The sequence below is a fragment of the Trichoderma atroviride genome, chromosome 6 (genome assembly GCF_020647795.1).
Source record: "Trichoderma atroviride chromosome 6, complete sequence".
NCBI classification, from domain to species: Eukaryota; Fungi; Ascomycota; class Sordariomycetes; order Hypocreales; family Hypocreaceae; genus Trichoderma; species Trichoderma atroviride.
This window is the reverse complement of record NC_089405.1, coordinates 1,763,787-1,773,008: the sequence shown is the minus strand read 5'-3', so window position 1 is coordinate 1,773,008 and position 9,222 is coordinate 1,763,787. Positions and strand designations below refer to the sequence as shown.

Sequence of the window (9,222 nt, the reverse complement as noted above, 5' to 3'; positions counted from 1 at the left end):
TGCTTCTCCGGCTCACGCCTTTTGAGTCTTGCCTGCTTGTTCGGCTCACAGAGGTGTCGAGGACGCCGGTGCCAGGGTCCTCATCTACATCAGCCTCGCAACTTGGAGGGTCGCCAAATACATGATTTCGCTAAGCATACTCTTTTCCGAACGGATCGTTGAGGCAACGTACGCGGTGGTGTAAATGAAAAGTAACCATTCATGAATTATTGCTTTCCCTTTTCGGCTCCCTTCGACTTTACCCGCGTGACGGATTCGGCTGGATGAATAACCAACCTCCTACGGAGAATTAGGGACACCTTCGTGGCAATCATTGTCGTTACGAACAACGGAATAGGCATTTTCAGCCATGTCTATATTTACAATTATTAAATCTCCGGTTCAACACTTTCCTATGCCCTTGTTTAGCGTGTGGTCTAGATCTATGTTTCCACCATGTCCTTTTCGTTCCCTTCTAGCTCTATCAGCTCGCATGTGTAGACGCCAAGCCTGCCGTATACTCTTCTAATATTTCATAGGAAATATTGACCCCTCCGCATATCACAAGCACAATGACACTATTCTTGTTGAGACCGGGAACCAGCTCCTTCAGCTTGCCGCCGTACACCACCGCAGGAACAACCGAGCACGACAACTCGACAAGGAACCGCTCTTCGCTGGCGAACCGCTTGCTTGCGGCAATGGCTTCAGCATCGGAGACGACAACCGCCGAGACTTGCTCACGGAGCCCGTACTCAAAGGCCTTTTTGCACACCGTCCTGGCGCCCAACGTGGTGGCCAGGCTTGTGATGGCAGGCAGTGTCACAAGCTCACGCTTTTGCACGGCCTGGTAAAGAGAGTCTGCACCCAATGTTTCCACAGTAATGACTCGGGTCTTTTGCATGGAGAGGTCGTCGAGGCCCTGCATCAGACCCGAGAAGAGGCCGCCTCCGCCCACGCTGCAGATGACGGCGTCGACGTTCTCTATGCGTGCTGTCAGATCATGGTCCGATTTTCCATCAATAGATACTGGATAGTGTCTAGTCATGGTAGGAATTTGCTTCGCAATCTCCTTTGAAATGGTCGCATTCCCATCCCATATTTCTTGGGCGTTGAACGGAGGCACGTAGATGGCAACCTCGCCCTTTGCTCGGGCTTCCTCCATAAGAGTGCCAGTCAAGTACTCATCGGCCTCTTGCCATGAAGCGCCCACTTGAATAACATCTGTAGCGCCAGCTTGTCGCATCTTGTCTATCATGTATGCTGTAGTAGACATGGGAACGACAATAGTGGCGCGGCATCCCAGGGTGATGGCGGCATGGACACAGGCCAGTCCAGCGTTTCCTCCGGATGAGCAGTAGAAGTGAGTGTTGCTGGGTTCAGATGCATGTTCAGCCAGCTTGGCCACCAGGTAGTTGCCTATGCCGCGGGACTTGAAGGACCCTGAGGGCTGGAGGTTTTCCAGTTTGAGGAAGACATTGCTGATGTGATGTTAGCGTTTACTCTCATCAACAGAGGTTTACTATAAGATTATTCGTGTGTTCTTACCAGCCGGCTACTTCTGAGAGCGTTGTGGATTTTATGAGCGGCGTTTCGATATAGGGCACTTTGGTACGGATTTCAGATCCCATAGTTCCTGATTAGGCAGATCGCCTGTTGATGCCTGATTGCAGACTGGTTGGATTCCAATTGGCACTGCTTTTGGTTTGAAGAGAGAATGGAAGTAGCAAAAGAGTGATTGTAAGAACAGGAGAGATATCAAGAGAGCGATGGTATCTTGATGGCTTTCACTTACTTTCCCCCCCTTCTTTACAACGTATTTAAGGGTGAATATAATCTAGATACTGAGATGGTAGTCTCACATTCTGCATATTTTGCACTACCGCTAGTGAGGGGCCGGCCCCGGAGAAGCGCTTAGAACGTTCTGCTGTACCACTTTTTGTCGTTCCGCAGTCACTTTTAAGGATTTCAGCCCTTCCGCCTACATGTACATGCGCCTTTGCGAGTCACATAATTGGCGTATAGAGCGTATAGATCCAGGCAGCAGAATTAAAATGCAAAAGATGAAGGATACACTGAGCCGATGCGATGAAGGGCCACTTGCCGACTACAGCACGGCGAAAACGATTCCTTTTTTGTTTCCATCTTTTTCCTTTTTCAAACTACTCCACGGTACCTTGATCTGCGATTGATCGGCATCTCCTTTATGCTCGCGTCCATTGGGTGGCGAACAAATGAGCATCATCGCGCATGTCTTGCCCTTGCAGGTAACATCTCCGCACAACGTGGTTGAAATGTCTTGTCTCGCAGGCCGTTTGCCTTTCTTAAACAGGTACGCACAACCTATTTATGGTAAATGGCCGCCAAGAGACACGCTTTCGTCACTTACACAGTGAGACATTCCCACCGTGTTCGTCCTCCTAAAAGCAGCTGAAAGATTGGGGCTTTGCGCAGGTACTTGTGTTGATGAGAGCGAGAGAGAAAGGCCTCCCATTGTCCACACGACTCTTTTCGGAGAATCTCCATCCGCGCCACATTGTGCAGTAGTTCTGCTTTAGCCTGGCGGAACTGGTTGGTTCTTCAAGAGTTGAGCCGAAAACTGGCGATGCTATGCCCAGCTGCACAGCCACCATCCGCCAGGCTGCGCGTCTTAACAAAGATAGACTTTTCGCCTGCAATTGTTCAGCTGCTCAAAGAAATCGAAACACGGCTGAAATATAGCTGCTGTATAAGAGAATTGACTCACCATCTTTGAAACCCATTGCCATTGCCATGTTTGAACACCTCGTCAACTCAAGCTGCTCATCCCAATTCCAGGGCAAGCCAAAATCGACCAAAACCGCTTCTTCAACTGACGTAGGGAGAGGTACCCGTCCTCCCACCTGACTTGTATCCCAAAAGTCGCCTCTCACAGCATCTCAGCCATCTCAGCCATCTTAGTGCAGCCAAAGCCAGCCAGAACCAGCCGCAGCAACCCGCGAGGTACCGCCCCAGCCACAGCGCCGGTACGCAGCCCACCTAACCTGATTGAGTACGTCATCCTGTGACGACTTTGGCCCCGCCACAAGCATGTGAGTGCGCTCCGGAAAAAAGATGGTGAGAAGGTGAATGAATGGAGATCATGGCATAGAAACGGTTCCCTTTGTGGTGGTTCTTTTTTTTTTTTTTTTTTTTTTTTTTAAACTTCATCCACCCACTGACTGACTCGCTTTTTTCCCTCACTGCTTTGCATATTAGCTGAGCTCTCCTCCGCCCGGCTTTTCATTAATCCTGGCTCTTTCAAACAGTTTTCTTTCTTAGTCCTCTGACCGAGAGTCACACCTGACATACAGCATCACACCATCAAATTCCTTCTTATACTCGTCACACCTTCTTTGTTTCTTGCTTTTCAGCAGCTAAAAACTCAACTCGCACAAAAAACTCAACACGTCCATCATGGGTGCCAGATCAGGCTTCGGCCTCAAATTCCTGCAGTGGTTCTTCCGCGGCATCCAGTTCTGCTGCAGCGCCATCATCCTCGCCATCTACTCCTACTTCCTCGCAACGCTACACAACCACAACCTGCCCATCGCCACCAGCCTGAGAGCCGTCGAGGGCATCTCGGGCGCCGGAACTCTGTACACTCTGCTGGCACTGCTCATGCTGTGCTGCCTTGCCGGCCATACTCTGACTGCCTTTGTCGCTGTTGTGCTCGACATCGCCTTCATCGGCGCCTTCATCTACGTTGCCATCGCCAACAAGAATGGCGCCGGCAGCTGCACTGGCGTCCTCGACACGCCTTTTGGCAAGGGCCAATCGTCAAGCACAGTAGACGCGAATAACGGCTTCACCAAGCTGCCCAGCTTCCACACTGCCTGCAGACTGCAGAGCGCATCCCTCGCCGTTGCCATCATCGCAATGTAAGTTATTCCAGAATACAAAGTTCAAAGCAGAACAAACAAAGAAGAAGAAGAAAACTAACATCCTCTCTAGCATCTTCTTCGTCTTCTCCATCCTCATGGAGTTTGCTCTGACTCGCCACCACCAGAAGGAGAAGCGCTATGGTCCCAGCCCGCAAAACGACTACACCTCTGGCTCCGGCCGCCCCAAGACCGGTGGCTTCTTTGGCCGCTTCTTTGGCCGCCCCAAGGCTGATCCTATCGAAGAAGGCAATATGCTTCCCCAGCACACCCTGCCCGATCAGCTCAACGCCGACGACATCGACAGCCCCTACAAGCACACCGACGGCTACAACAACAAGTACGAGTCTGGCTACGGCTACTCCGGCGTCACCGGCCCCACCACAAACACGGCATACATGGGTGCTGGTGGCTATGTGGCTCCACACGGCACGGCTGGCTACGGCCAGCAGAATCCCTACCACTACGACGATGGCGTGTACGACAGCTCTCGCCATTAAAGCCCATCTATGAGTCGTACCATTAGTCGTGTCTTATCCCTCTGAGGGAAATTTATGCCGGATTGTTACACTACTTTGGTACTGATGGGAGACGAAGACGAAAGCAGAAATGCCTACCAAAAGAAAAAAAGTTAACCCTCCCAAAAAAAATTGTTAAAAGACAAGAAAAATAAACCAAGACAAGCAGAAGCTATTGTATCATTGTATGATAACAACTCAGAGGAAGAAATAATACCCCCTTTTTTTAATCTGTGATTAAAGAGACATATGGCTTGAGAGGAGGACTGTATAATCACCGGAACGAAATACTATCAAATGTTTTCTAGAAGTAGCCTCACAAAATGGGCAAATAAGAAAAACACCGCAGAGGGTATGACTCGTCAACCTCGTATTAATAATAATAACATGACAATTTTCATTCTAAACTTGGGAAAAACGGAGAATTCAACAAATATGACAGCCCTTTCCTTCAAAACGTGATATATATCTGGAGACGATTCACTGCAGCCTATTGTTATAGTAAATAACATGGTTTATTTGAACTCGCTCAGCTATTAAAAGGGGGGGAAACATTCATGCCCACGCTCCACGAAGCGAGCCCTACCTGTCCTTAAAACACCTGCCCCCCCTTCTATCAACATAGTTAATGCCGCAATATATATGTATGCTGGTTTCTCTCGTACGCTTAACATCTCTCTCTCTCGCTCTCTCTCTCTCTCACTCGTACGAAAGAAGCAAAAGAAAATTCTCGCTTTCCGTCAACCCCAAGTCGACTCTCCATGATCCATCTCGCTCATAGTATCATCAGCATTGAGCATCAGATCGCTCCAATTCAAGTCCACCTTCTCCAGCTCCCTCGAGAAAAAATCCTGCTCCTCCCTCATCGCGATACGAATATCCGCCGCAATCTTCTCGGGATATCTCCGCACATTCAGCCAGTGCGTCAAGCTCCGGAGGGCCTGCTCCAGGGGCAGCGCCGAGTCCACCTCGGCGTCAATGTCGCTACCTGCGAGCCACTCGTCGCGGAGCTCGGGCCGGCAGTGGAGATAGACGGCTGTGATGACGCGCATGTTGGACTGCCTCCACTTACGGCCACAGTACGGTACCTGGCCCTTGAAGAGCTTGAGCGTGTATAGCCGAAGCTCAGGCTGGGGTACCCGGAGGGACTTTTTAAGGATGGTGGATGATTTGTACTGCACGAGCAAGAGGTTGCGGTGCGCCTTGTTCTTGCAAATCTTTTGCATCACCCTGAGGTAGTTGATCAGAGAAAAGAAATTTCTCCTGGAGAAGTCGGTGATGGGCTCCAGCGGGAGAGAGCTGAGCGGCAAACCCATCTCGTCGACTTCTGGCCTCATTGGGACAGGGTCCTCCCCGTTGACTGCAATATCCTCCATATGGTCCACTGCTTGGTCCTCTGCTGGTTCCTCCAGGTCTCGCTGCCTCCTAATTGGCGGCGGTGCGGCGTCATCTTCGCTGTCTTCTCCTTCTGAATTTCTCTCCTTGTTTTCTTCATCATGAGCCTTTTCTACTTCGCCTACCTCCTTCTCCCCCTCGTCCTCGAGATCGCTCTCGGTCTTATCCTTAAATTTCGACCGAATGTTGCAGAATTGGAAGAAGCTGCTTACGCGGTAAGTAAAACGGAACGTCACTACAAGTGTATCGTTCAATTGAATGCTAATCTTACCTGTTTTCAACGTGGTCCATCTTGCTATCGACTACTTGTTGAATGTCCTGATGTGCAAAGAGCTTGAGAACCAAAGGAAGATAGTTAGAATCTAGTAAAAGTTGCGTCAAATATTCAAATTTGAGCACATCTAAATATTCAACCCATTGTTAGCTTAGTTCTTGATACAGAGCATTTCCGAGCACTTACGTGAGAGTCTAAGCCATTTTAGTAAGAGTAAAAGAATGGCTGTCATAGCTTTTGAAGTAATCTCTCGTGTCCGCGTAGCATCAATCTCCTCAGGAGTCGGCTCTCCTTCTCCGTCAGGTTGGCCTTGTCCATCCATGCCCCTCTGTGATCCAGGGCCGCCATTCATGCTAGGGTTATTGGCCCTACTAGTCATTCCTGCCATCTGATTCTGCTGCTGGGTCACAATAGCCGTAACATTAACCAGGATTGGACGAAGCAAAACAATCACAATAGACTGAAGATGAGGCAAGGCGTTGGCCTTTACAGGGGTTTTGGACATTAGTTTTGGACCGGCTGGGAAAAAAAAAAAAAAGAAGGGGGGGAGGGCAGGCAGGCAGGCCAGGCACACTTACATAGAAACGTTCCACCGCAATGAGACGTTGTCTGTCTCCCTCGCTCAGTTTCTTCGGATTGGGTCCCAAGTCAACCTCAGGGCCTGGAGATGAGCGTTCCTTCTTTTTCTTCTCCTTGTTATCTTCTACTTTCAGTTCGCGCAAGACTTCCTTCTCCTCCAACGTGAGCTCGCTAAGGTCAAGGTCCTCGATGTCATCGTTTTCGTCATCATCTCCGTCATCATCCGTCTCCCAGCCGCGTTCAAACTTTAGAAATCGCTCTCGCTCTTCCCAGAGTTGACGGGTCGCCCGGGTCATCCTGACTCGTGAGGAGAAAAGCTGCCCTGCCTCGAGGATTGAAGCGGGGATATCGCTTCCTTCCCATTTTCTAGATACCAGAGGGTTGCCATATCCAGCACCACCCTTCCCACCAGCACTGTTACTGGTGGCATCTAGAGGAGGATACATGAAGGGAAAATTTTGGTTAGTTTGGTAGTTTTGCTTCTTACCGCCCTTACCACTAACGCCTGGCGACGGTGGAGGTGATGGAGCCGGGGTGGCAATATGCACCGGTTGATTGAGGATAGATGCTCCTCCCATTTGTGTGTTAGTCGGCTGCGTGATGATTCCGTTGGAACCATTTCGAGTCATGATATTAGGAAGAGGTGGGAGAAGCGACGGATTATCAGCCTCTAGAGGTATTAATGGCTGCGGTGGGACATAGGCAGGATATTTCGATGTGATTTCCTGGCGAAAGACGTGGTAGTCGAGGGGATTTGCTGTGATGGTGTCTTTGTTCTTGTCCCCAGCCAACTCGCTGGTGGCCTCCTTGATCCGGTCAAGGTCATCAGTGCCACCAAACACCAGGAGGATCGACTTCCAGAACAACAAGAATATCTATGCCAATTCGTTAGAATTCACTCTGACCATGTGCTTGCATAAAATCCGAAAAGAAATCAAAGACTTTGGAGAATTTACCTGAGTATGGGGCATAGTATTTTGCTCGTCCCATCTGAGTTTGGAAATCGCCAGCATTAGAAAGTCAACCAGTGAGGGATTCAATTCAACTAGCCATCTCATGTCAGTAACGTCCGCCAGCACAAACCAAAGTATGGGGGAGTGTATGTACGCAATTTTCCATAGGTAGGAGACATTTCCTCAGGATCATTCAATGTCTCTTGAACAGCAATATACATGATTGTCAAGAGATTCATCAACTCGTCCTGGGCATCTTGAGCGCTTGCCTGCTGAATCTCGCCAGACCTATCCACATTAGACTGCAGCTCATGTTTTCAAGCACGGGCGCCTCATACCAGTGAATCTCGAAGACATTCTTCAGCGCTTCCCAAACGGCCGATAGGCCATCGAGAGATGTGAAACATGTGACTCCAGCCTTGATCGCTTGCAGCTGCGGGATGCTTGCGATAGATCGACTCGACTCGTCCGTCGCGTAAGGCATTGCCGTATCTCCCCATCTACCCAGGACCAGGTACATAATCTTGCCAATCGAGGTTGCCCTCAACGCCGCATCGTCTGACTGCACACCCGCAATAGCAGCTTGTACAAACTTTGCCCTCGTGTCGTGGTCTGCGTCGTCCCAGCCAAGCTTGCCACCAGACTCCTGGTTCCAGTGCCATTCAAAGGCCTTTTGCGCCGCGTTAAGACGCACCCATTGCCAGAACTGGTACACGAACCACTCGTCAATCTCTTCGGCATGCGGACCCATATCTTCGTAGACAAAGTCGTATGCCGCAGGCTCGGCAGAGTTGACTCCGGCCACGATGCGCCGCAGCTGCATCAGGGAGAGAGAGTCGGTGGGAGCATGTTGCGGCATTGGTGCTCCACGGTTCATATTATTGTTATTAACATTGTTACTGCCGCCCGGTATCGAAGCAGGAGGCGCTGCCGAGTTGTAGCCTGCACCACCGCTCTGCATAGCGTTTGGATAACGTTGCGATTGTTGTTGGGACTGTTGAAGGGGGCCTCTGGCAGACGAAAGTGGTGGCAGCATTGGAGCTGAAGATGGCTCCGCTGAGTCGTCAATAGCGGAATCATCCGGCGAGAACTCGATTGCCTCTTGTATCGCGTCGTTAGAGGCCTCATTAGAGGCCCCCTGGGCCGTTTTCGCCGACGACCACAAACTATTCATCATGAGGTGGGCTTTCGATGGGACGTGGCGGTTTCTCGATCCGTGCAGCGCATTGCGGGGTGCCGCCAAAGATTCTTCTCCAGGAGGGGGGGTTGGTTAATCCATGGAGACTGTGATATACAGTTACCGGAATGCAGAATGGAAAGATGCTCGCTGGGCAGATGCTATCGCGTGTCGGTGCTGGTCATGTGCAGGTGATGATGATATGCTGCAGCTCCAGAATCAGAGGACGTTGGAGCTTTCTGGTAAGGTGGGTGCTTCAACTGGAGGGGCGCTTGTTTGGAGCTCCCAGCGCAGCTCCAATTGGCTGGGCGACCCCTCATGTCCCCTGAGGTGCTGCGGCACTACTCGCTAGGGTTGGGCGGGTTAAGCGCTACAACAATAGCGAGCCCTTCATGTAGATGTTTGATCAATGCTATCAATATCTTCTAATATCAGCTAGGAAAAGACT

At 50.4% G+C, this 9,222-nt stretch overlaps 3 protein-coding genes across 3 annotated transcripts; 1 reads left to right on the top strand and 2 right to left on the bottom strand.

Annotated features, from left to right (window-relative positions):
• Positions 1 to 463: 463 nt before the first annotated feature.
• TrAtP1_011162 (uncharacterized protein) lies at positions 464 to 1,610 on the bottom strand (the record flags this gene model as incomplete). Its single annotated transcript, XM_014093320.2, has 2 exons — positions 464 to 1,460; positions 1,528 to 1,610. The coding sequence occupies 2 exons, from the start codon at positions 1,608 to 1,610 to the stop codon at positions 464 to 466; spliced, it is 1,080 nt and encodes a 359-aa protein (XP_013948795.1).
• Positions 1,611 to 3,414: 1,804 nt separating this feature from the next.
• On the top strand, positions 3,415 to 4,378 carry TrAtP1_011161 (uncharacterized protein; the record flags this gene model as incomplete). Its single annotated transcript, XM_014093319.2, has 2 exons — positions 3,415 to 3,878; positions 3,952 to 4,378. The coding sequence occupies 2 exons, from the start codon at positions 3,415 to 3,417 to the stop codon at positions 4,376 to 4,378; spliced, it is 891 nt and encodes a 296-aa protein (XP_013948794.2).
• A 758-nt stretch (positions 4,379 to 5,136) lies between these two features.
• Positions 5,137 to 8,774, bottom strand: TrAtP1_011160 (uncharacterized protein; the record flags this gene model as incomplete). Its single annotated transcript, XM_066114993.1, has 7 exons — positions 5,137 to 5,995; positions 6,063 to 6,192; positions 6,252 to 6,549; positions 6,644 to 7,519; positions 7,601 to 7,689; positions 7,752 to 7,885; positions 7,936 to 8,774. 7 exons carry the CDS (start codon positions 8,772 to 8,774, stop codon positions 5,137 to 5,139), a joined length of 3,225 nt encoding a protein of 1,074 aa, XP_065971090.1.
• Positions 8,775 to 9,222: the final 448 nt, after the last annotated feature.